Source organism: Mobula hypostoma, chromosome 1, assembly GCF_963921235.1.
Source record: "Mobula hypostoma chromosome 1, sMobHyp1.1, whole genome shotgun sequence".
Classification (NCBI taxonomy): Eukaryota; Metazoa; Chordata; class Chondrichthyes; order Myliobatiformes; family Myliobatidae; genus Mobula; species Mobula hypostoma.
In genome coordinates, this window is record NC_086097.1 from 2,216,185 (window position 1) to 2,243,910 (window position 27,726).

The following is a 27,726-nucleotide window of genomic DNA, read 5'->3' on the forward strand; positions in this document are numbered from 1 at the left end:
ACACTCAGAGGGACCCCACAAGCTCACAGGGAGAATGTACGAACTCCTTGAAGACCGCAGAACTGTACTCTGAACTCCTACGCCCCAAGCTGTAACAGTGTCGTGCGAACCACCATGCTACCGTGGCGCCCTCAATTAGGGCATTCAAAAGGGTAGAGATGGAGCTGCCATTTTTCCTGCCATTGGTGCCTAACATCAAGGGTCAGAGGTTCAAAATAAAGAGTGAGTCATTCAAAAAGAAGGAAACAAAATTTCTTCTTCTCGAACATAGGAATTCTCGACTCAAGAGGACTGAGAAGATTCAGTCAACCATCTATATCCAAGATGGAGGTCCTGAAGAAGAGTCTCGGCCTGAAACATCGACTGTTTATTCATCTCAGTAGATGCTGCCTGACCTGCTGAGTTTCTCCAGCATTTTGTTTGTGTTGCTTGGGATTTCCAGCATCTGCAGAATCTCATGTCCAGGATAGAGATTATTGTACATTGAGGGAGTTAAAGCTCAGTGCAGGAAAGTAGCACCAGTGTAGGTCAGCTAAATCTTGCTGAGCATGAACAAGGGCAGCAAGGCTGTCAGCTGTCTCGCATTCACTGTTCAGAAGCTGCAGGTGTCATTAGCTCTGTGAATGTTTCTGTTACTTGGGTTAATAAAGGGAGCAGTAGCAATTTGTGGACAGTTCTGTTGGGAGACAATGCGCCTGATGACTTAGTCCAGTGATGGAGAAATATTCAGTACTCCCTAAGTTGCAAGGGTTGATGGGTAACCATCAAATAAGGCACATGCTGAGGACAATATTGTGAATCAGACTACATCAGACCTGCCACATGCTGCAAATCTCTCCCAATTTTCACTTCCACTGCCTTCAGTGAAGAGACCTCCAGTTGGCTCATTCGACAGTGGAAGAGTTACCTCACTAGTGACGTGAGGAACGTGAGGTTTGCTTGCGACTGTCAATGGTTAAATGCAAATTTCTAACAGTCTATTCCTCTATGAATCAACACTCTCTTCACTTGTCTCTGCAATTATCCATCCCGTGACTAATGCTGAAAGATAATTCACCAGTTTAAAGTTGTCGGAGACGCTGACATGAGACATGAATACCTGCCTCTCAAGTGAGGGCACTGCAGCTCGGCAGTTTGACACTGGGAATAGTGGATCAAAGGAAACATTGTTAACCCAGACATGAGATGATTTACTGTCTAGATACCTATGCAAGATTATTATGCAGAGAATTATGGCTTTAATTTAAATGGACAATGAAAAGGTTTCAATATCTCATGGTCCATGTTGGATTCACTAGAGGGTAAAATTGTCACTTTCCTTGAACTTTAGCTTTCCTATGCTAGCTAGTATTCGTATATAATCAGAAGAATGAGGGGTGACCTCATTGAAAAGCATTGAATAGTGAAAGGCCTTGGTAGAGTGGATGTGGAGAGGATCTTTTCTATGGTGGGAGAGTCTGAGGACACAGCCTCAGAATAGAGGGGCTTCCCTTTATAACAGAGATGAAGAGGAATTCCTTCATCCAGAGAGTGGTGAATCTGTGGAATTCATTGTCACAGGCAGCTGTGGAGACCAAGTCTTTATGTATATTTAAGGCAGAAGTTGATAAGATTTTTAATTGTTCAGGGATACAGGGAGAAGGCAGAAGAATGGGGCTGAAAGGAAAATTGGATCAGCCATGATGGCTCTTCACACAGCCTGAGACCACCTGGACAATACAAACACCTACGTCAGGATGCTGATCATAGACTAGAGCTCAGCATTTAACACCATCATTCCCACAATCCTGATTGAGAAGCTGCAGAACCTGGGCCTCTGTACCTCCCTCTGCAGAACCTGGGCCTCTGTACCTCCCTCTGCAGAACCTGGGCCTCTGTACCTCCCTCTGCAGTCAGATCCTCGACTTCCTAACTGGAAGACCACAGTCTGTGTGGATTGGTGATAACATCTCCTCCTCGCTCACAATCAACACTGGTGCACCTCAGGGGTGTGTGCTTAGCCCACTGCTCTACTCTCTATATCCCCATGACTGTGTGGCTAGGCATAACTCAAATACCATCTATAAACTTGCTGATGATACAACCATTGTTGGTAGAATCTCAGGTGGTGACAAGAGGGCTACAGGAGTGAGATATGCCAACTAGTGGAGTGGTGCTGCAGCAACAACCTGGCACTCAACGTCAGTAAGACAAAAGAGCTGATTGTGGACTTCAGGAAGGGTAAGATGAAGGAACACATACCAATCCTCATAGAGGGATCAGAAGTGGAGAGAGTGAGCAGTTTCAAGTTCCTGGGTGTCAAGATCTCTGACGATCTAACCTGTTCCCAACATATCGATGTAGTTATAAAGAAAGCAAGACAGTGACTATTATTTCATTAGGAGTTTGAAGAGATTTGGTATGTCAACAAATACACTCAAAAACTTCTATAGATGTACTGTGGAGAGCCTACTGACAGGTTGCATCACTGACTGGTACGGAGGGGATCCTGCACAGGACCGAAAGAAGCTGCAGAAGGTTGTAAATCTAGTCAGCTCCATCTTGGGTACTAGCCCACAAAGTACCCAGGCCATCTTCAGGGAGCGGTGTCTCAGAAAGGCATATCCATTATTAAGGACCTCCAGCACCCAGGGCATGCCCTTTTCTCACTGTTATCATCAGGTAGGAGATACAGAAGCCTGAAGGCACACACTCAGCGATTCAGAAACAACTTCTTCCCCTCTGCCATCTGATTCCAAAATGGACATTGAACCCATGAACACTACCTCACTTTTTAAAATATATATTACTTCTGTTTTTGCACTATTTTAAGCTATTCAATATACGTATACTGTAACTGGTTTACTTATTTATTTGTTTTTACTTTTTTTTCTTCTATATTATGCATTGCATTGAACTGCTGCTGCTAAGTTAACAAATTTTGTGATACATGCTGGTGATAATAAACCTGATTCTAAAATGGTGGAGCAGACTTGATGGGCAATATGGCCTAATTCTGCTCCTATATCTTATGACCTTACAATCACCGATATACATATAATTGCTAGGAGATTTTTTCCAGTAATTGTAGTATTTTTCTAGAAGTTTCTTAGGTTTTTTTTGTAGCCGGTGTCATGCCTTGAGTCTGGCTACTTTAAAGGTTGATTGTTATCACCGATGTCTCGTTATTATTTTAGTATTATTATCTCACTCCATCCTCCTGCCACCCCACTAGGAATAGGGTTCCCCTGGTCCTCACCTACCACCCCACCAGCCTCCGGGTCCAACATATTATTCTCCGTAATTTCCGCCACCTCCAATGGGATCCCACCACTAAGCACATCTTTCCCTCATCCCCCTCTGCTTTCCGCAGGGATCACTCCCTACGTGACTCCCTTGTCCATTCGTACCCCCCATCCCTCCCCACTGATCTCCCTCCTGGCACTTATCCGTGTAAGCGGAACAAGTGCTACACATACCCTTACACTTCCTCCCTTACCACCATTCAGGGCCCCAGACAGTCCTTCCAGGTGAGGCGACACTTCACCTGTGAGTTGGCTGGGGTGATATACTGTGTCTGGTGCTCCCGATGTGGCCTTCTATATATTGGCGAGACCCGACGCAGACTGGGAGACCGCTTTGCTGAACATCTACGCTCTGTCCGCCACAGAAAGCAGGATCTCCCAGTGGCCACACATTTTAATTCCACATCCCATTCTGACATGTCTATCCACAGCCTCCTCTACTGTAAAGATGAAGCCACACTCAGGTTGGAGGAACAACACCTTATATTCTGTCTGGGTAGCCTCCAACCTGATGGAATGAACATTGACTTCTCAAACTTCAGCTAATGCCCCACCTCCCCCTCTTACCCCATCTGTTATTTATTTATATACACACATTCTTTCTCTCTCTCTCTCTCCTTTTTCTCCTTCTGTCCCTCTCACCATACCCCTTGCCCATCCTCTGGTTTCCCCCCCACTTGTCTTTCTCCCTGGGCCTCCTGTCCCATGATCCTCTTGTATCCCTTTTGCCAATCACCTGTCCAGCTCTTGGCTCCATCCCTCCCCCTCCTGTCTTCTCCTATCATTTTGGATCTCCCCCTCTCCCTCCCACTTTCAAATCTCTTACTAACTCTTCCTTCAGTTAGTCCTGACGAAGGGTCTCGGCCCGAAACGTCGACTGTACCTCTTCCTAGAGATGCTGCCTGGCCTGCTGCGTTCACCAGCAACTTTGATGTGTGTTGCTTATTATTTTAGTATTAGTTTTGGACTAGACCATCACAGCTTCTTTGTTCTTTGTCCTTTTCTTTGTTTATTGTTTGTAACACTTAAGAAACAGCAGTAAGCAACAAGCTTTTTTTTTTACTCATTTATGATTTCTGAAGCAGCTCTGGATCACAAAATCACTTGGATCCAACGCTCACTTATAACAGATAGTCCCACCTCCAAACTAATGGATACCACTAGGTTTGTTCATTCTTTCATACACAAATCTCACCTTGGAAGAAATAAATTCAATACTTTCATATAAGCGGATGATACAAACATTATCAAGATTCATTTGAATATAATTAGTCACTTTCAACTTGAAAATGGTGCATTCAATAGAATGGGATTTCGTCCAAATAAATAGTTTTTCACAGTGGTTGACTGACGATATACAAAGCCTTGTTTTATTGCTTACCTCATGAGAGTTGGTACCATGTGCCACTCTGGTTTTGCAAACTAGAAAGAGAAAGAAGATCATTAAAATGTATGTAGTGATCACAAGAACACCCTTCAAAGTTCAAAGTCAATTTATTATTAGAAGGACATATATGTCATCATATACAACCCTGGTATTCATTCATGGTAAATACAAAGAAACACAATAGGATCCATGAAAACCGGCACACAAGATGGACAAACAACCAGCGTGCAAAAGACAACAAACTGTAAATACGAAAAGAAAAAGAAACAAAGCAATAATAACAATAAATAATAAATATTAAGAGCTCGTGGGATTTGTTCAGTGATGGGGTGAGGGAAGTTTAGTGAAGTTATCCCCTCTGGTCCAAGAGCCTGATGGTTGAGGGGTGATAACTGTTCCTGAACCTGGTGGGTGAGTCCTGAGGCCACTGTACCTGCTTCCAGATGGCAGCAGCAAGAATAGAGTATGGCCTGGATGGTGGGGGACCTTGGCAACCTTTCCCAATTTTCCCATGTGGAGTCGTCTACCCTAGAAATGGTAGTGGTGTTTAGTACAGTACCTATGAGCAAATTTTGGTCCAATGTTGCTTGGCCAAGAAGAGATAGACTGCAAGACCATGCAAGTAAAAATATCTGAAGGAGCCCTCCACTTCCCTACCCAATCAACCCAGGGCTTTCTGCTCTCTCAAGTTTTCCAAAAGGTAGGGAATGAATCTCTGAAGGAACAGAGCTGCCTAGTTATAACCAAAACCACAAAGACCGTAAAACCAAAAGACATACATTCAATGGCCACCTGTACACCAGCTTGTTAATACAAATATTTAATCAGCCAATCATATGACAGCAACTCAATGCATAAAAGCATGAAGATATGGTCAAGAGGTTCAGTTCTTCAGACCAAACATCAGCACAGGAAAGAAATGTGATCTAAGTGACTTCGACTATGGAATGATTGTTGGTGCCAGACAGGATGGTTTGAGTATCTCAAAAACTGCTGACCTTTTGGGATATTCACACAGAACAGTCTCTAGAGTTTACAGAGAATGGTGTGAAAAACAAAAAAATCCAGGGAACAATTTTGAGAGTAAAAATGCATTATTAACGAGAGAGATTAGAGGAGAATAGCTAGACAGGTTCTAGCTGACACAAATAACCACGCATTGTAACAGAGGTGTGCAGAAGAGCACGCGATATGAAGATAGGTGGAGGGGAAGTTAGTTTTGAGGAAGTAGAGAGACTAACAAAAGGACTTTGACGGATTTGGAGAATGGGCAAAGAAGTGGCATTTGCTGTACAGTGGCAGGAAGTGTATGGCCATGCATTTTAGTAGAAGCAATCCTTATCTTATAAAGGATGTGCTGAAACTGGAGAGGGTTCAAAGAAGGTTCACGAAAATCATTCCAGGATTGAACAGATTGTCAGATGAAGAGCGTTTGATGGCTCTGGGCCTGTATTCACTAGAATTCAGAAGAATAAGGGGTGACCTCATTGAAACCTGTTGAATGGTGAAAGGTGTTGATAGAGTGAATGGGGAGAGAATGTTTCCTATAGTGGGAGTGTCTAAGACTAGAGGACACAGACTTCAAGCGTCCTTTTAGAATGGAGATGAGGAATTTCTTTGGCCGGAGAGTGGTGAGTCTGTGGAATTCATTGCCACAGGCAGCCGTGGAGGCCAAGTCTTTATGTATATTAAAGGCAGTGGTTAATAGATTCTTGATTGGTCAGAGTATGAAGGGATATGGGGCGGAAGGTAGAAGATTGGGCCTGAGAGAAAAAATGAATCAGACATGATGAAATGGTGGAGCAGACTTGCTGGGCCAGATGGCCTAATTCTGCTCCCCAATCTTATGGTCTATGGTGTATAGTAAAATGGGACTCTGATGGTTTCACAGTGAATCAGGGGACAGGTTGCGACTGGCAAAGAACAATCAATAGTCATTGTGTATAGTAAACCAAAGCTAGCTGCTTGCTCTGCAGAACCTACTCTCTCATTGGCATAATGGGGGCTGCTCAACGAGATGGCTATGGATCAAGAGGTGTGATCAGTGGACCAGTGCTGCTGGGACAGAAGCCAGGGCCTAATCAATCCTGGCTGGGTCGCCTGGGTGAGGTTGTTTGATATTGAAAAGACTAGATGACCCCAGCTTACATCACGAATGACATGTCCCAGTGTATCCCAGGATGCATCTCAGCATCACATTTAAAATATCCGTACATTGAGTCTTGGTGTGCTGTTACAGCTCTGGTATGGCCTGGGCACACCTCAAAGTTCAAAGCAAATTTATTATTAAAGTACATATATGTCACCATATACAACTCCGACATTTATTTTCTTGTCGACATTTGCAATAAATACAAGAAACACAATACAGTCAATGAAAAACCATGCCTAACAGAATGGACAAACTGTGCAAATACAAAAAGAAAGAAAAAAATAAAAATAATAAAAAAGTAAGCAATAAATATTGAGATCATAAGATGACGAGTCTTTGAAAGTGATCTATAGATGTGGGATCAGTTTGGTTTTGGGGTGAGTGACTGGTTTGAGAGCCTGATGGTTGAGGGGTGATAACTGTTCCTGAACCTTTCTGCCTCTCATAGTCAAGTCATACACTACAGCATGGGAACAGGCCTCCTGGCCACACTATTAACCTACCTCGTCACAGACCACAGCCCTCCATTCCCGTTTATCCATGTACCCATCTAAACTTCACTGAGATGTTGAAATCCAGCTTGCATGCACCACTGTGCTGGCAACTCATTCCACACTCTCACGACCCTCTGAATGAAGAAAATCTCCCTCACGTTCCCCTTAAACATTTCACCCTTTACCCATAACGTCTTTCTTGTTCTAGTCTCAGCCAACCGCAGTGCAAAAAGACGGCTTACATTTTCCCTATCTATACCTCTCTCAATCTTATGTACCTCTGTCAAATCTCCTCTCACTCTTCTACATTCTAGGGAATAAAGTCTGAACGTGTTCAACTTTTCCCTACAAGTCAGCTCTTCCAGTCCCCTGTAAACTGCATTTCCCGTCAGGAATCAACGCAACACGCCTATCCCCGCAGTGTGGAAAGCTGGAACTAAACTGCATTTCCCGTCAGGAATCAACGCAACACGCCTATCCCCGCAGTGTGGAAAGCTGGAACTAAACTGCATTTCCCGTCAGGAATCAACGCAACACGCCTATCCCCGCAGTGTGGAGAAATAAGAAGAACAAAAATGACAGAGTCTGATCACCTTGTTTCAGATGAGGCAGGCGGTCGAGAGGTGGGCTGAGGGTTTGTGTTTGGGGTAGCTTAGCACAGTGATGTAAGTGTACATAATGAACTGCATCATCGTTTCCCCAAGACCAACTTATTTATATGTTTATTGGATAGTTTACTAAGTTGGATAATGAATCCTTACAGGCAGAATCACCTCATCTTTCAACATTAAAGTAACAGTACATACTCGCCCTGAATACAAAGAGTAAGAGTGTTGGAAGAAATGCTGGAATATTAAACAGCACATGGGAACATGGGACATTGGCAGTTGTCCCAGGGTTTTGATTTTTGCATCCCAATCACTTACTCAATGGGAATGTCAGCTTGTGCTTCTTCAGCTCTGCCATCATGTCCTCACCACACTGGTTAGCGAGCTCCATAAATGGAGGTGAACAAATACGGTCATCTGCAACAAGAGATGAATACAGCAAGAGTTAGCAAACGTTGTATAGAGCCTGCCCTTCAATAAACATAGACAGAGAATAGTACAGCACAGCAACACGCCCTCCAGATCACAATGTTGTGCTGAACCAAATAAATTAGTAATCAAATGGCAACTCATCTCTTCGAATGCCCATATCTTTCCATTTTCCTCACATTCATGTGCCTATCTAATGTCTCTTAAAAGTCCCTATTATACCTGCCTCTACCACCACTCCAGGCAGCACATTACACCTCTTGTGCAGCCTTTCCAAAACCTCAACAACCTTCTTATAATGGGGTGACCATACTGTATGTAATACTCCAGATGTGGCCTAACTAGAGTTTTATTAAGCTCAGTATGGCGGCCCACTAGGTTAGTAGACAAGCATAACAATACAAGCAAGCATAAGAAATTTATATACAAGGAAAAATGACTATTATACAGTCGAATAGTTACTCAAAACCACCACATATTATGTTCCAGCAACACACATCAAAGTTGCTGGTGAACGCAGCAGGCCAGGCAGCAGCTCTAGGAAGAGGTACAGTCGACGTTTCAGGCCGAGACCCTTCGTCAGGACTAGATGAAGGGTCTCGGCCTGAAACGTCGACTGTATTCAGTTAATCCTGACGAAGGGTCTCAGCCTGAAACATCGACTGTACCTCTTCCTAGAGATGCTGCCTAGCCTGCTGCGTTCACCAGCAACTTTGATGTGTGTTGCTTGAATTTCCAGCATCTGCAGAATTCCTGCTGTTTACATATTATGTTCCACTCAAAATGTTGACCTCAGGCAGGTGTGACTATAAAACTGAGAGTCAATAGAAAAAGATTGATCTGTAAAGGGAATAGCAAAGGCACTTATATATCCTTAAAGTAAAATAATCATTTAAAAAATTAGAGAAGAATTGAGTGATCACCATTTCAATTCCACTTCCCATTCCCATTCCGACATGTCAACCTACGGCCTTCTCTACTGCCACGATGAGGACACACTCAGCTCGGAGGAGTGACACCTTATATTCCGTCTGGGTAACCTCCAAGCTGATGGCTGAACATATAATAATTACAGCACGGAAACAGGCCATCTCAGCCCTTCTAGTCCGTGCCGAACGCTTACTCTCACCTAGTCCCACCGACCTGCACTCGGCCCATAACCCTCCATTCCTTTCCTGTCCATATACCTATCCAATTTTTCTTTAAATGACAATATCGAACCGGCCTCTACCACTTCTGCTGGAAGCTCGTTCCACACAGCTACCACTCTCTGAGTAAAGAAGTTCCCCCTCATGTTACCCCTAAACTTTTGCCCTTTAACTCTCAACTCATGTCCTCTTGTTTGAATCTCCCCCACTCTCAATGGAAAAAGCCTATCCACGTCAACTCTATCTATCCCCCTCATAATTTTAAATACCTCTATTAAGTCCCCTTCAACCTTCTACATTCCAAAGAATAAAGACCTAACTTGTTCAACCTTTCTCTGTAACTTAGTTGAGGAAACCCAGGTAACATTCTGTTAACATCCAGTGAACATTGATTTATCAAACTTCCAGTATTTGCCCTCTCCTTGGCTATTCCCCATTCCCTTCTCTCACCTCATCTCCTTCCCTGCCCATCGCCTCCCTCTGGTGCTCCTCCTCCTTCCTTTTCTTCCATGGTCTTCTGTCCTCTAACATCAGATTCCCCCTTCTTCAGCCTTTCTTCTCTTTCACCAACCAATTTCTCTGCTCTTTACTTCACCCCCGCTCTCTCTCCCCCCCCAGTTTAACCTATCACCTACGACCTTGTACTACTTCCTCCCATTCCCCCCCTCCTTCTTACACTGATTTCTCATCTTCCTTTCCAGTCCTGATGAAAGGTCTCAGAACTGAAACATCCACTGTTTACCCTTTTCTATAGGTGCTGCCTGGCCTGCTGAGTTCCACCAACATTTGTGTGTGTTGGTGAGGAAGTAATGTACATTTAAACTTAAGCAATCTCCCTTATCAGGCCAGCTTTTTAGAACTACGCTCCTAAACATAGGAATTCAATACCTAAGGCTATAAGGAATGTACACTCAGCTGACACTTCTAAACACCAGCTCAAAACCTATTTATGTGTTTGTTATAGTCTGATATATAGTATGACATTGGCGATCATGGCCTTCCATGACCATGAGTATTTTCAGCAAATTTTTCTACAGAAGTAGTTTTTCACGGTCTTCTCCTGGGCAGTGGTGACAAAACTAGGACTTGTGATATGCACTCAGCTGCTTCCATGGCTTGTGATATGCACCAGCTACTCAGAGCCCAGACAACCGTCCACCTCCTGCTCCCATGGCAATAGTTAGAGGAGGAGATAGTCCATACTTCTCCCATACCAGTCCTTAGCATTCTATAACAATGCAAGTGACTTGAAGCCAATAAAAGGCATTCAGAAATGCACATTTATTGATGTCAAGCAGCCAGAGCTGGCTGGCAACACCTGTCATTGCAACGTTACTTTTATATCAGTTTCTTGGCCTTTTCCTTTGGAGAGATTTTAAACCACTCAGTGAGTGAAATCCTGCACTTCAAGTGGAAACCTGTCAGCGTCCAAATAAGCTATCATGAGGAATCTTAGAACGGGGCCAAAAACTTGAACATACAATCTGTGGTTAGAACAAACACTGCCCTTTATGACAATACAAGTCCAGAATGTGCTGTGACTGTATCCATCTCCATAGTGATTTACTGCACACTCTGAAACTCCTACATAACATTAGCACATGAAAGAATCTTGGCAAATGAAGGGAAGTGCCAGAAGACTACGGAGCAGTCAGTAGTTGAAAAGAGACAGACTGGGATGCACATATTCCAGTGGCATTGGAAATGACATGCACGTTTCGACAGGATCAGATCCTGGCTTCACTTTCCATCAACAATACAAGTGCTATCTTCTTATCTGCGACCTTAATTTAAACAGAATATTTAATCATGGTGAACTGCAAGACCCAAGTTCCAGAGAAAGACTGCAGTCCCAATGGCTGTGGAAGCCTCACTTTCCCTACTGTCTCCCCACTCCTTAGCAAGAGGATTCGAGTACAGGAGCAGGGAGGTACTACTGCAGTTGTACAAGGCCTTGGTGAGACCACACCTGGAGTATTGTGTGCAGTTTTGGTCCCCTAATCTGAGGAAAGACATCCTTGCCATAGAGGGAGTACAAAGAAGGTTCACCAGATTGATTCCTGGGATGGCAGGACTTTCATATGATGAAAGACTGGATCAACTCTAGGCTTATACTTGTTGGAATTTAGAAGATTGAGGGGGGATCTGATTGAAACGTATAAAATCCTAAAGGGATTGGACAGGCTAGATGCAGGAAGATTGTTCCCGATGTTGGGGAAGTCCAGAACGAGGAGTCACAGTTTGAGGATAGAGGGGAAGCCTTTTAGGACTGAGATTAGGAAAAACTTCTTCACACAGAGAGTGGTGAATCTGTGGAATTCTCTGCCATAGGAAACAGTTGAGGCCAGTTCATTGGCTATATTTAAGAGGGAGTTAGATATGGCCCTTGTGGCTAAAGGGATCAGGGGGTATGGAGGGAAGGCTGGTACAGGGTTCTGAGTTGGATGATCAGCCATGATCATACTGAATGGTGGTGCAGTCTCGAAGGGCCGAATGGCCTACTCCTGCACCTATTTTCTATGTTTCTATGCATTACTCTTCCCACTACTTATTGAATGAATAACAACAGCATGAAATGATTTATTCATGTGCCAATGTCTATCTTTAACAGACTCATCTCATCTACTTCTCTCCTTCCTCCTTTCCGTGCCTTGCAGCATATCAGGCAGCAACCTTACCGCTTCCTTCGCAACTTTGTCCATTTTTTTCATAAGGCCGGGTTGCTAGATCGACACTCAATCCTGTACAGGTGGAAGTCATGCAATGAGCCGGCCGGATTGAGAAAAACAACTGAGAAGGTGAGGCGAAGAGTCCTTGAAAGGACACCCATAGTTGTGTTCATTTCAGTGTTGGGGTGAGTGAAGTTGCGGGGTAATAACCGTTCCTGAACCTGCTGGTGTGGGTCCTGAGGCTCCTGTACCTCCTTCCTGATGACAGCAGCAAGAAAAGAGCAAGCGCTGGATGGTGAGGGTCCCAAATCATTGATGGTGCTCTCTTGCGACTAGTCACTGCACATCTATAGAAGTTTGTCAAAGTTTCAGATGACATGCTTCTACACAAACTTCTAAGGAAGTAGAGATGCTGCCATGCTTTCTTTGTGATGACACTCACGTGCTGGGGCAGGCCAGCTCCTCTGAAATGATAGCCCCAAGCAATTTAATGTTGCTGATCCTCTCCACATCTGATCCTCTGATGTGGGCTGACTCCTGGACCTCTGCTTTCCTCCTACAGTGATCAATAATCAGCTCCTTGACTGAAGAAATCAGTCAATTTCTTCATACAGTAGTGGTCCCAAATAATTACAATTACTTATTTCTGATTGTAATGGCTAGCTGTGTGTGAATGTGTGTCTGCATCGACGTGACGGACTGCAGAAAGTTTCTGTCTTCAAAAGCGAGGCTTAAAGAGGGCTCTAACTAAAGCATTAAATATCATCAAAGTTGCTGGTGAACGCAGCAGGCCAGGCAGCATCTCTAGGAAGAGGTACAGTCACGAAGGGTCTCGGCCCGAAACATCGACTGTACCTCTTCCTAGAGATGCTGCCTGCCCTGCTGCGTTCACCAGCAACTTTGATGTGTGTTGCTTGAATTTCCAGCATCTGCAGAATTCCTGTTGTTTGCATTAAATATCATGAAAGAATTTCGGAAGATAAATAATGAAATACTGTTTCCTCAGGTTGATTAATCATTAAGACAACAGTGTGAGTGCAGGGATATGAAGGTTAAAGAAATAGTCTAAACGCAATCCCGATTCAGAACATTTTAGATAACAGGTAGGATTAAAGATTAAAGTCTGTCACGAGCCTTGTGGCCCATCAGGCCGGTGCTTATGCCGGTTTCCGTGGCGTGAAGCGACTGAGAGTACGAGACTCCCCCCTGGATAGGGCGCCAGTCTATCGCGAGGTTAACCCCCAGCATTTTTGCCGGTACCCATTCTCAGCTGGGTAGACTGGACATTGTGTGGTTAAGTGCCTTGCTCAAGGACACAAACGCTGCCTTGGCCAAGGCTTGAACCCACAACCTTCATATCACTAGTCCAATGCCCTAACCACTTGGCCACGCGCCACACTAACAGGTAGGACTTTTAACTAAATTGGCTCTATGTCTCACAGGAGCTGATCAAAATTGATGGAAGAGCTGACAGCATAAGTTGATAGCTCCATAATTCAATAGGCCAGCTCAGTGAACGACCACCTGACATTTTCAATATGATTTTACGGGTTGTTGCAGTGAGGATTCTTTTGATGACTGTTCCCAATTAAAATATGCCTTTAGCATTGAGAATAATTTAGCATGGAGGATTCTGATCAAGCTTTTACAAAGATCGGTGAATACTCAAAACCAATGAAACACCCTGGTTTCCTTGGCTGCGTAAGTCCAGGGAAGACACTCGCAAGTCCCACCAAACTCGTGAGATTGAGTCCCACACCAAATCCCAGTTTGTGTGGATGCTGTGTAATTTGTTACCGTTACTAATTGGTGCCACGAACTAACAGGCAGCACACTGCATACGACTAAAAGAATTATATTTGTGAAGCTTAACATAACTAAAGGATTAATAAATAACAAAGAGAAAAGGGCCCATTCTAATTAAATAGACAAATGAGCACAAATTGGAGGTCATCTTGAACTTCTCTGTCACTCAGGAGCTGGGCCCTCGGTCAGCGTGAATGTCCACACCACCTTCCGAACGTCGCTCGCAATCCATCTTGAACAAACGGGGCTCCCACCGGATCGTATGCTACGACCGGTTCTCCCCGGTGTCTTCTCTCTCTATCTCCTCTCGAACAAAAGCCCCAATTTAGTGTCCCTCACCAGAGAAACTTCCCCTTAATTCGACCATCCTAACTGGATGGCACACATTTCTCCTCATCTCTCATCTTCAACAATAACCCAAACAAGTTGAAAACAGAACAGACTGCTAAATGAAAAACATACAGCACAAGAGTAAAAATCTGAACCGGGGCATTACACGTGGTTGAAGACCAGCAGTGCTGCTTTCAGACATGGTGACACCGATGAAGAGCCAAGCTTCAGTTAACCTGGTCACACTTTAACAATCTCAGCAGTGGCTGATATCAACTTTACATGTGGCAGGTTTCACATGAAAAACCTTCACACCAGGGGATTTGAAACACTGACAAGGAATTGGGAAAAGATTCATTTCACAAAAACGTGTCAGGTTTGATTTTTCTCTCAAAATCCTTTAAAAATTTGACTCTTCTGGTTTCATTCTTTATCCCAAATTTAACTACGACTTTATCATTTTTTGCCAGTCACCTTATGTACAGACAATCCAGTGCCTAGCGTCACTTTATGGACATACAATCAATGTGTATAAGCTGTCTGTATGCATTTATATTTATTAATGCTATGTTCTTTATCTTTTGTGTTTTTTTGCTGTGTTGGATCTGAAATAACAGTTATTTTGTTCTCTTTTACACTTGTGTACTGGAAATGACATTAAACAATCTTGAAACCCAAAACCGAACCCTTATATTTATCAAGAGTAACACATACAAAATGTTGGAGGAACTCAGCAGGCCAGTCAGAATCTATGGAGAAGAATAAACAGTGAAGGTTTCGCTGAGACCCTCCATCAGTCCTCCCAAGTAGCTTTGCCCCTCAGATTTTTGAATTTGCTCTCCATTTAGAAAATAATCTACGTTTTTATTTCCTCTACCAAACTGCACGATCATACACTTCTCCATACTATCTGCCATTTCTCCCAATCTGTCAAAGAATTCTGCAGACTCCCTGCTTCCTCAACACCACCCACTCCTCCACCCATCTTCATATTGTCCACAAAGCCATCAGTTCTTTCATCTTAATCAAAGGTATACAATATGAAGCAAAGCGATCCCAACACCAATTCCCGCGGCTGAGGAACATCACTGGTCACCAGCAGCCAACCAGAAAAGGCCCTTTTTATTCCCGCTCTTCGCCTCCTGCCAGTCAGCCATATCTCTGGAGGGAAATGGAGCCTTTATCCGGACTGAAATAGCAGAGTGGTAACCAATACAAAGTGAAAATCTGAAATAAAAACAAGAGGCTGGGCAGTATCTGTGCACAGAGAAGCCCAGTTAACATGACAGGCTGATAATCTTCATCAGGAGTTGAAATGCAAGGAAACAGGTGCACTTTTAAGTTGCAGAGATGGAGGGAAGTCCATGATAGAGTGGAGAACACAGTTGTCCAGGTAACACAATAGTACTAGAACTGATTATGCAAAGGTGATGAACACAGAATAATCACAGCTGACCTGTCCCGTGTACTGCTCAACATTCAGGATTGCTTCAATACAAAGTGTAAAGGAAAACAAATTCATTGTTACTCTGGATCCAATACAGCACAAAAAACACAATAAATATCAATACACAAGATAGCTTATACAGATAGATTCATTGTATGTCCATAAAGTGACAATAGGCCCAGGACTGTCTGTACGCCAGGTGACCGACAGGAAATAATAAAGTAGTGGTGGTGGGGCTGTGTTAAGATGGGTTCGTGGGTGGAGGTGTTGATCAGCCTTACTCCTAGGGGAAAGTAACTGTGTTTGAGTTGGGTGAACCCCAGACCGCACTTTGGCAAGTTGTACAATTCCTACTGCCTGCATACGGATAGAGCCTAAAGAACTAAAGCAGAGATAAAGACAACCAGAGGTAGTCACAGGAGGCAGAGGAACGGTTACAGGATCGCCTCGAGTCAGTGGGTTGGGGCATGTTCAAGAACTCCTCTGAGGATCTGATTGACTACACCAGCATCATAATGGACTTCATTAAAAAAGCAGTGGACGAGTGTGTCTCCACGAAATCGTTCAGGGTTTACCTCAGTCAGAAGCCCTGGATAAACAATGAAATCCAGAATTTGCTGAGATCCTATCAGAGGCATTTGAGTCCCGAGATCAAGAATGCTACAAGAGGTTCAGGTATGATCTCCAGAAAGCCATCTCTCCAGTGAAGTGGATATTCCAGACTAGACTGGAATCAATGAGGGATGCTATAACCTCCTACAAAGTTAAATCTTGCAACATAGAGCAGTGCAGAGCTTTGCTTCCACATGAGCTCAATGCCTTCTTTGCTCGCTTTGACAACGAGAATAGGGAAAAACCATCGCACACCCCAATGATCCTTTGGTCTTAATATATTGAAGTTGACGTTTGTACTGCCTTCCAGAGAGTGAATCCAAGGACAGCATCCGATCGGAACGGAGTACTGGACGAGTAAAGACCTGTGCTGACCAACTGGCTGGTGTGTTCACTGATATCTTCAACCTCTCGTTCCAGCAGTCAGTGGTACCCACCTGCTTCAATCACTCTGGTGCCCAAGAAGGGCGAGGAAACCTGCCTCAATGACTGTTGCCCATTGGCACTTACATCCACCGTGATGCAGTGTTCTGAGAGGCTGGTAGTGATGGAGTGTTCTGAGAGGCTGGTAGTGACGCGGCGTTCTGAGAGGCTGGTAGTGATGGAAGTGACGCGGCATTCTGAGAGGCTGGTAGTGACGCGGCGTTCTGAGAGGCTGGTAGTGATGCAGTGTTCTGAGAGGCTGGTAGTGATGCGGCGTTCTGAGAGGCTGGTAGTGATGCAGTGTTCTGAGAGGCTGGTAGTGACGCGGCGTTCTGAGAGGCTGGTAGTGATGGAAGTGACGCGGCGTTCTGAGAGGCTGGTAGTGACGCGGCGTTCTGAGAGGCTGGTAGTGATGCAGTGTTCTGAGAGGCTGGTAGTGATGCGGCGTTCTGAGAGGCTGGTAGTGATGCAGTGTTCTGAGAGGCTGGTAGTGACGCGGCGTTCTGAGAGGCTGGTAGTGATGGAAGTGACGTGGCGTTCTGAGAGGCTGGTAGTGACGCGGCGTTCTGAGAGGCTGGTAGTGATGCAGTGTTCTGAGAGGCTGGTAGTGACGTGGCGTTCTGAGAGGCTGGTAGTGACGCGGCGTTCTGAGAGGCTGGTAGTGACGCGGTGTTCTGAGAGGCTGGTAGTGATGCGGTGTTCTGAGAGGCTGGTGGCGACGCGGCGTTCTGAGAGGCTGGTAGTGATGCAGTGTTCTGAGAGGCTGGTAGTGACGCGGCGTTCTGAGAGGCTGGTAGTGATGCAGTGTTCTGAGAGGCTGGTAGTGACGCGGTGTTCTGAGAGGCTGGTAGTGATGCGGTGTTCTGAGAGGCTGGTGGCGACGCGGCGTTCTGAGAGGCTGGTAGTGACGCGGCGTTCTGAGAGGCTGGTAGTGATGCAGTGTTCTGAGAGGCTGGTAGTGACGCGGCGTTCTGAGAGGCTGGTAGTGATGGAAGTGACGCGGCGTTCTGAGAGGCTGGTAGTGACGCGGCGTTCTGAGAGGCTGGTAGTGATGCAGTGATCTGAGAGGCTGGTAGTGATGCGGCGTTCTGAGAGGCTGGTAGTGATGCAGTGTTCTGAGAGGCTGGTAGTGACGCGGCGTTCTGAGAGGCTGGTAGTGATGGAAGTGACGCGGCGTTCTGAGAGGCTGGTAGTGACGCGGCGTTCTGAGAGGCTGGTAGTGATGCAGTGTTCTGAGAGGCTGGTAGTGACGCGGCGTTCTGAGAGGCTGGTAGTGACGCGGCGTTCTGAGAGGCTGGTAGTGACGCGGTGTTCTGAGAGGCTGGTAGTGATGCGGTGTTCTGAGAGGCTGGTGGCGACGCGGCGTTCTGAGAGGCTGGTAGTGATGCAGTGTTCTGAGAGGCTGGTAGTGACGCGGCGTTCTGAGAGGCTGGTAGTGATGCAGTGTTCTGAGAGGCTGGTAGTGACGCGGTGTTCTGAGAGGCTGGTAGTGATGCGGTGTTCTGAGAGGCTGGTGGCGACGCGGCGTTCTGAGAGGCTGGTAGTGACGCGGCGTTCTGAGAGGCTGGTGGCGACGCGGCGTTCTGAGAGGCTGGTGGCGACGCGGCGTTCTGAGAGGCTGGTAGTGACGCGGTGTTCTGAGAGGCTGGTAGTGACGCGGTGTTCTGAGAGGCTGGTAGTGACGGAGTGTTCTGAGAGGCTGGTAGTGACGTGGTGTTCTGAGAGGCTGGTAGCGACGCGGCGTTCTGAGAGGCTGGTGGCGACGCGGCGTTCTGAGAGGCTGGTGGCGACGCGGCGTTCTGAGAGGCTGGTGGCGACGCGGCGTTCTGAGAGGCTGGTAGTGACGCGGCGTTCTGAGAGGCTGGTAGTGATGCGGTGTTCTGAGAGGCTGGTGGTGACGCGGCGTTCTGAGAGGCTGGTGGTGATGGAGTGTTCTGAGAGGTTGGTATTGAAGCATGCCAGCGTCTTACTGAGCGGTGACTTGGATCTGCTCCAATTTGCCTATAGAAGCAACAGGTCCACAACAGATGCCATCTCATTGACTCTTCACACAACCCTGGAGCATCTGGACAGCAAAGATGCATACATCAGGATGCTCTTTATTGTTTACAGTTCAGCATTTAATACCATCATCCCGCAAAACTAATCAGTAAACTCCAAGACCTGGGCCTCAATACCCCCTTTGCAACTGGATCCTGGATTTCCTCACTTGTAGACCCAGTCAATTCAGAACGGCAAAAATATCTCATCCACAATCTCTATCAGAACAGAAGCACCACAGGGATGTGTACTTAACCCCTGACCCTGCTCTACTCACTTTACACCTGTGACCATGGCTAAGCACAGCGCTAGCACCATTTACTAGTTCCTGACTGCTATGGGCTGTATCAAAGGGGGTGATGAAACAGTCTTGAAAGAGGGTGAACCTTCACAAGGCAGAAGGTCCCGACGGAGTACCTGGCAAGGCTCTGAAAAATTGTGCAACCAACTGGTGGAGATATTCAAGGACATTTTCAACCTCTCACTGCTACAGGCAGAAGTTCCCACTTGCTTCAAAAAGGCCACAATTATACAAGTGCCTAAGAAGAATAATCTGAGCTGCCTTAATGACTATTGCCCAGCACCACTCACATCTACAGTGATGAAATGCTTCGAGAGGTTGATCATGACTAGACTGAACTCCTGCCTCAGCAAGGACCTGGACCCACTGCAATTTGCCTATTGTCACAATAGGTCAACGCCAGATGCAATCTCCATGGCTCTCCACATGCCTTTAGACCACCTGGACAACACAAACGCCTACGTCAGGATGCTGTTCATCGACTATAGCTCAGCAATTAACATCATCATTGCCACAATCCTGATTGAGAAGTTACAGAACCTGGGCCTCTGTACCTCCTTCTGCAAGTGGATACTCAACTTCCCAACCAGAAGACCACAGTCTGTGCAGATTGGTGATAATATCTCCACCACACTGAAGGTCAACATTGGTACATCTCAGGGGTGTGTGCTTAGCCCACTGCTCTACTCTCTCTATATCCATGACTGTATGGCTAAGCATAACTCAAATACCATCTATAAATTTGCTGATGATACAACCATTGTTGGTAGAATCTCAGGTAGTGACGAGAGGGCGTACAGGAGTGAGATATGCCAACTAGTGGAGTGGTGCCGCAGTAACAACCTGGCACTCAAAATCAGTAAGATGGAAGAGCTGATTGTGGACTTCAGGAAGGGTAAGATGAAGGAACACATTCTAATCCTCATTGAGGGATCAGAAGTGGAGCGAGTGAGCAGTTTCAAGTTCCTGGGTGTCAAGAGCTCTGGGGACCTAACCTGGTCCCAATAGTTAGGAGTTTGAGGAGATTTGGTAAGTCAACAAAAACAGTCAAAAACTTCTATAGATGTACCATGATGAGCAGACATTCTGACAGGCTGCATCACTGTCTAGTACGGCGGCGGGGTGGGGGGTGGTGTGCTACTGCACAGGACTGAAAGAAGCTGCAGAGGGTCATAAATCTAGTCAGCTCCATCTTGGGTACTAGCCTGCAAAGTATCCTGGACATCTTCAAGGAGCAGTGTCTCAGAAAGGCAACGTCCATTATTAAGGACCTCCAGCACCAGGACATGCCCTTTTCTCACTGTTACCATCAGGTAGGAGGTACAGAAGCTTGAAGGCACACACTCAGTGATTCTTCCCCTCTGCCATCCGACTCTGCTGCAAACGAGACTCCGGGAGGGTATGTTGCCTCCCTGGTGCAAGGGTCAAGGATGTCTGTGAGCGGCTGCAGGACATTCTGGAGTGGGAGGGTGAACAGCCAGTGGTCGTGGTGCACATAGGTACCAACGATTTCGGTAAAAAAACGGGATGTGGTCCTACAAGGTGAATTTAGGGAGTTAGGAGATAAACTAAAAAGTAGGACCACAAAGGTAATAATCTCTGGATTACTACCAGTGCCATGTGCTAGTCAGAGTAGAAATAGGAGGACATGTCAGATGAATACGTGGCTTGAAAATGGTGCAAGGGGGAGGGATTCAAATTTCTGGGGCATTGGAACCAGTCCTGGAGGAGGTGGGACTGGTACAAACAGGATGGTCTGCACCTGGGCTGGACTGGAACCATTGTCCTAGGGGGAGCGTTTGCTACTGTTGTTCAGGAGGATTTAAACTAATGTGGCAGGGGGATGGGAACAAGTGCAGAGAGACAGAGGGGTGTAAGATAAGAGTAGAAGCAAAAAGGTAGTAAGGTGAAAAGTAGAAGTGGCAGGCCGGCAAATCCAGGGCAAAAATCAAAAAGGGCCACTTTTCAATATAATTGTACAAGGGCTAAGAGTGTTGTAAAAGGTTTTCTCAACCAACATGTCGAGGAATCAACTAGACAGCAGTCATTCTAGACTGGGTATTGAGCAATGAGGAAGGGTTAATTAGCAATCTTGTTGTGAGAGGCCCCTTGGGTAAGAGTGACCATAATATGGTGGAATTCTTCATTAAGATGGAGGGTGACATTGTTAATTCAGAAAAAAAGGTTCTGAACTTAAAGAAGGGTAACTTGGAAGGTATGAGACGTGAATTAGCTAAGATAGACGGGTAAATGATACTTAAAGGGTTGACGGTGGATATGCAATGGCAAGCATTTAAAGATCGCATGGATGAACTACAACAATTGTTCATCCCAGTTTGGCAAAAGAATAAACCAGGGAAGGTAGTGCACCCGTGGCTGACAAGGGTGATTAGGGATAGTATCAATTCCAAAGAAGAAACATACAAATTAGCCAGAGAAAGTGGCTCACCTGAGGACTGGGAGAAATTCAGAGTCCAGCAGAGGAGGACAAAGGGCTTAATTAGGAAAGGGAAAAAAGATTATGAAAGAAAACTGGCAGGGAACATAAAAACTGACTGTAAAAGCTTTTATAGATATGTGAAAAGAAAAAGATTGGTTAAGACAAATGTAGGTCTCTTACAGTAAGAAACAGGTGAATTGATTATGGGGAACAAGGACATGGCAGACCAATTGAATAATTACTTTCGTTCTGTCTTCACTAAGGAGGACATAAATAATCTTCCGGAAATAGTAGGGGACAGAGGGTCTAGTGAGATAGAGGAACTGAGGGAAATACATGTTAGTAGGGAAGTGGTGTTAGGTAAATTGAAGGGATTAAAGGCAGATAAATCCCCAGGGCCAGATGGTCTGCATCCCAGAGTGCTTAAGGAAGCAGCCCAAGAAATAGTGGATGCATTAGTGATAATTTTTCAAAACTCTTTAGATTCTGGACTAGTTCCTGAGGATTGGAGGGTGGCTAATGTAACCCCGCTTTTTAAAAAAGGAGGGAGAGAGAAACCGGGGAATTATAGACCAGTTAGCCTAACATCGGTGGTGGGGAAAATGCTAGAGTATTGATGGTATTGGTGTGGATAGAGAATTGGTTGGCAGACAGGAAGCAAAGAGTGGGAATAAACGGGACCTTTTCAGAATGGCGGGCAGTGACTACTGGGGTACCGCAAGGCTCAGTGCTGGGACCCCAGTTGTTTACAATATATATTAATGACTTAGACGAGGGAATTAAATGCAGCATCTCCAAGTTTGCGGATGACATGAAGCTGGGCGGCAGTGTTAGCTGTGAGGAGGATGCTAAGAGGATGCAGGGTGACTTGGATAGGTTAGGTGAGTAGGCAAATTCATAGCAGATGCAATTTAATGTCAATAAATGTGAGGTTATCCACTCTGGTGGCAAAAACAGGAAAACAGATTATTATCTGAATGGTGGCTGATTAGGAAAAGGGGAGGTGCAACGAGACCTGGGTGTCATTATACACCAGTCATTGAAAGTGGGCATGCAGGTACAGCAGGCGGTGAAAAAGGCGAATGGTATGCTGGCATTTATAGCGAGAGGATTCGAGTACAGGAGCAGGGAGGTACTACTGCAGTTGTACAAGGCCTTGGTGAGACTACACCTGGAGTACTGTGTGCAGTTTTGGTCCCCTAATCTGAGGAAAGACATTCTTGCCATAGAGGGAGTACAAAGTAGGTTCACCAGATTGATTCCTGGGATGACTGGATTTTCATATGATCGACTAGGCTTATACTCTCTGGAATTTAGAAGATTGAGGGGGGATCTTACTGAAACGTATAAAATTCTCAAGGGATTGGACAGGCTAGATGCAGGAAGATTGTTCCCGATGTTGGGGAAGTCCAGAACGAGGGGTCACAGTTTGAGGATAAAGGGGAAGCCTTTTAGGACCAAGCTTAGGAAAATCTTGTTCACACAGAGAGTGGTGAATCTGTGGAATTCTCTGCCACAGGAAACAGTTGAGGCCAGTTCATTGGCTATATTTAAGAGGGAGTTAGATATAGCCCTTGTGGCTAAAGGGATCAGGGGTTATGGAGAGAAGGCACGTGCAGGGTTCTGAGTTGGATGATCAGCCATGATCGTACTGAATGGCGGTGCAGGCTCGAAGGGCCGAATGGCCTACTCCTGCACCTATTTTCTATGTTTCTATTCCTAAGTGGACATTGATCTTGTGAACATTACCTCACTTTTAAAAAAATATATATTATTTCTGGTTTTGCATGATTTTTAATTTATTCATTATGTGTATACTATAATTTATTTATTTATTTTTTCTTTTATATTATGTATTGCATTGAACAGCTGCTGCTAAGTTAACAAATTTCACGTCACATGCCGGATATAATAATCATGATTCTGATCCACTGCTCTACCTTCTTCAATGTGTTTTGTTACATCCTGAAAGAATTCAATCAGGCTCGTAAGGCACAACCCACCCTTGACAAAGCCATGCTGACTATCCACAAACTTATTATACCTCTCAAATGCTCATAAATCCTGCCTCTCAGGATCTTCTGCAACAACTTGCCCACTACTGAAGTAAGATTCAAAGGTCTATAATTTCCTGGGTTATCTCTACTCCCTTTCTTGAATAAGGAAACAACGTTTTCAACCCTCCCATCCTCCAGTAGATCTCCCTTCCCTGTTGATACTGCTAAGATCATCGCCAGAGGCTCCCTTGCTCCCCACAGTAGCCTGCAGTATATCTTGTCCAGACCCAGGGACTTACCTAACTTAATACCTTCCAAAAGCTCTAGCACATCCTCTTTCTTAATGTCTATATGCTCAAGCATTTCAGTCCAATATAAGTTATCCCCACAATTGCTAGAGTCCTTTTCCCTGGTGAATACTGAAGCAAAGAATTTTTCTTAAGTACCTCTGCTACTTCCTCCGACTCCATGCACACGTTTCCACTATCACACCTGATTGGTCCTATTCTCACACGGCTCATCCTCTTGCTCTTCACATACTTCAAGATTCAAAAAGTTCATAAAACTTTATTGTCATTCTAACCATACATTAGCTCTTCAGAGTAGAATGAGACAGCGTTTCCCAGGAGCAGTGCAATCATAACATAACAAACACAACACTAAATAATAAACATAACAATAAGTAGTAAATCACAACAGCCACATGTCAGTTAAAATCAAGTTATAAGTGTCCAGTGCAAGTTAAAAGTGTCCAAAGCAGAGTCAGGTGGAGCAGCTATTTAGCAGTCTGACTGCCTGTGGGAGGAAGCTGTTTAGTAGCCTTGTGGTTTAGTTTTGATGCTCCTGTAACGTTTGCCTGATGGCAGAAGAACAAACAGTTCATGGAGAGGGTGTGAGGGGTCTTTAATGAGGTACCGTGTCTTCTGGAGGCATCGACTCTGAAAGAGGTCTTGGACAGAAGGTAGGGAGACCCCAATAACCTTCTCTGCTCCCCTAACCACCCTCTGCAAGGCTTTTTTGTCGACAGCACTGCAGCTGGAGTACCAGGTTGTGATGCAAAAGGTCAGCACACTCTCAACCACGCCTCTGTAGAATGTAGTTACGATGTTAGTGGGGAGTGATGCTTGTTTAAGCTTCCTCAGAAAGTGCAATCCCTGCTGGGCCCGTTTCACAATCCTTGTAGATTGCCTTGGGGTTTTCCTTAATCCTGCTCCCCAAGGACTTCTCATGGCCCCTTCTGGATCTGCTAATTTCATTCTTAAGCTCTTTTCTGGCAACCTTGTAATTTTCTAGAGCGCTAACGGTACCTAGTTTCTTGAACCTTTCATAAGCTTTACTTTTCTTCTTAATGAGATTTCCTATACATTTTGTACACCTTGGTTCTTTTACCCTACCATCCTTTCCCTGCCTCAATGGAACATACCTATGCAGAACTCTATGCAAATATAAATCATGAAATGTTTTATAAGAACAATAATAATTGTTGAGGTTGAACTTCACACTATTGATGATGTGCACATTCACATTAAATGTTAAAAATAAAAACAGATAAAGCTGGAAACATTCTGCTGGGCAGGCAGAGTGTGTGAGCGTGTGTGTGGGGAGAGGGCAGGAGAACGTTGTGTTAATATTTCTGGCCAAACGCCCTTGACCTCAATACCCAAGCAAGTGTGAAAACATGCTAGTTTTATGTCGCAGGGAGTTTGCAGAAGGTCAAATAAAACAAAGGAAATACCTGTGATGGAGTGAGACCAGGTTAAAGAAAAATTGAGTGAACAGATCATCAAGCATAGGAGCAGAATTAAGCTATTCAGCCCATCGAGTCTGCTCCACCAATTCGCCATGGCTGATTTATTATCCTGCTCAACCTCAATCTCCTGCCTTCTTCCTGTAACCTTTGATGCCCTTAGTAATCAACCACCTCTCATCCTCCAATTGAAATATACCCAGTGACTTGTCCTCCACAGCTGTCTGAAGCAATGTATTCTACAGATTTACTACTCTCTGGCTAAAGAAGTTTCTCATCTCTGTTCTAAATGGACATTAGAAACATAGAAAAACTACAGCATAATACAGGCCCTTCGGCCCACAATGCTGTACTGAACATGTACTTACTTTAGAAGTTACCAAGGGTTACCCATAGCCTTTTTCTAACCTCTATGTACCTATCCAGGAATCACTTAAAAGACCCTATCGTATCCATCTCCACCATCCTCGCCGGCAGCCCATTCCACACAGTCACCTATCTCTGCGTAAAAAACTTACCCCTGATATCTCCTCTGTACCTACTTCCAAGCACCTTAAAACTGTGCCCTCTCGTGTTAGCTATTCCAGCCCAGGGAAAAGGCCTCTGACTATCCACACAATCAATGCCTCTCATCATCTTATACACCCCTATCAGGTCACCTCTCATTCTCCATCGCTCCAAGGAGAAAAGGCCAAGTTCACTCAACCTATTCTCATAAGGCATTCTCTCCAATCCAGACAACAACCTTGTAAATCTCCTTCTATTCTTTTATTCTGAGATTGTACCCTCTGATCCTAGACTCGCCCACTATTGGATACATCCTCTCCACACCCACTCTATCGAGGCATTTCAATATTCAAGATGTTTCAATGAGATTTCCCTGTCTTTTGTCTAAATTCCAGTGAGCACAGGCCCAGAGCCATCAAATGCTCCTCATATGTTAACCCTTTCATTCACAGAATCATTCTCATGAATCTCCTCTGGACCCTCTCCAAAGCCAGAACATCTTTTCTCAGATAAACTGCTCATTATCTGGTCACTGAATTATAGGAAAGATATCAATAAAATTGAGAGAGTACAGAGAAGATTTACTAGAATGTTACCCGGGTTTCATCTCCTAAGTTACAGAGAAAGGTTGAACAAGTTGGGTCTTTATTCTTTGGAGCGTAGAAGGTTGAGAGGGGACTTGATAGAGGTATTTAAAATTATGAGGGGGATTGATAGAGTTAACGTGGATAGGCTTTTTCCATTGAGAGTGGGGGAGATTCAAACAAGAGGACATGAGTTGAGAGTTAAAGGGCAAAAGTTTAGGGGTAACATGAGGGGGAACTTCTTTACTCAGAGAGTGGTAGCTGTGTGGAACGAGCTTCCAGCAGAAGTGGTTGAGGCAGGTTTGATGTTGTCATTTAAAGTTAAATTGGATAGATATATGGACAGGAAAGGAATGGAGGGTTATGGGCCGAGTGCAGGTTGGTGGGACTAGGTGAGAGTAAGAGTTCGGCACGGACTAGAAGGGCCGAGATGGCCTGTTTCCGTGCTGTAATTGTTATATGGTTATATGGTTTATATTATCCTCGAAGTACGATCTAACCAGTGCTTTATAAAGCTGCAGCATTACATCCTTGCTTTGATATTCTCATCTTCTCGAAATGAATGCTAACATTGCATTTGCCTTCCTCACCACCAACTCAACTTGCAAGTTAACATTTAGGAAACCCTGCACAAGGACTCCCAGGTCCCTTTGCTCCTCTGAGGACCCCTGCCACCCATCCCAGAGTCTCTCTGACCCACTACCTTCAGGAAGGAGGATTGGCCAGGATGCCAGACCGGGTCACAGCTTCATCCTTTAGGCTGTGAGACTAATGAAGACCCTGCTATCATCACCAGGAGAGCCAGCTGTTCACCTGTGCTCTGCACTTCACATACATGTTTAATTATATTTGATCAACTTGCAATATTTTTTTTGATGTGATATCCAGAAGGCCATTGTTTTGTTTACATGTAATTATGCACCATCAGATGACAGTAAACATGAATGTGATTAAAGCTGGCCTGCAGATTCTGAGCAAACAGCTGAACATGCTGCAGCCAGGCTGGAGCCACACAGTATAAACAGGAATTGAATGAGCAATTCCCAGTCTGAGACCAGGAACTGCCCAGGGTAAGCAGCAGTTAAACAATAAAAAGGCCCAATTACAATCTGCATGGACAAGGTCCATGGATTGTAAACTTGCTGACAGTTCTGCAATTAACTCCTGGTCCAAGGAACAACGTGGACTAATCTTGAAACATGTTTAACAGCTGAAACTGCAATCAGCTGTCATGGCTTCAGTGGAAATAAACTTCAGAATTACAAGGAGCTATAGTAAGACTCCGACGTGGCAGGTACAGTACAGCTGACTATTTGCAAGT

General features: G+C 44.9%; 1 protein-coding gene across 5 annotated transcripts in view; it reads right to left on the reverse strand.

The window, feature by feature from the left end:
• Positions 1-27,726, reverse strand: part of LOC134344020 (inositol-tetrakisphosphate 1-kinase-like) — a 314,618-nt gene that overhangs the window by 29,251 nt on the left and 257,641 nt on the right. For all 5 annotated transcript variants that reach the window (XM_063043114.1, XM_063043133.1, XM_063043124.1 and 2 more), the window contains 2 exons: positions 8,244-8,342; positions 4,666-4,706 (listed from right to left, as the gene is read on the reverse strand). In XM_063043114.1, coding sequence (XP_062899184.1) covers positions 4,666-4,706; positions 8,244-8,342 — 140 coding nt within the window. The remainder of the gene's footprint in view (positions 1-4,665; positions 4,707-8,243; positions 8,343-27,726) is intronic.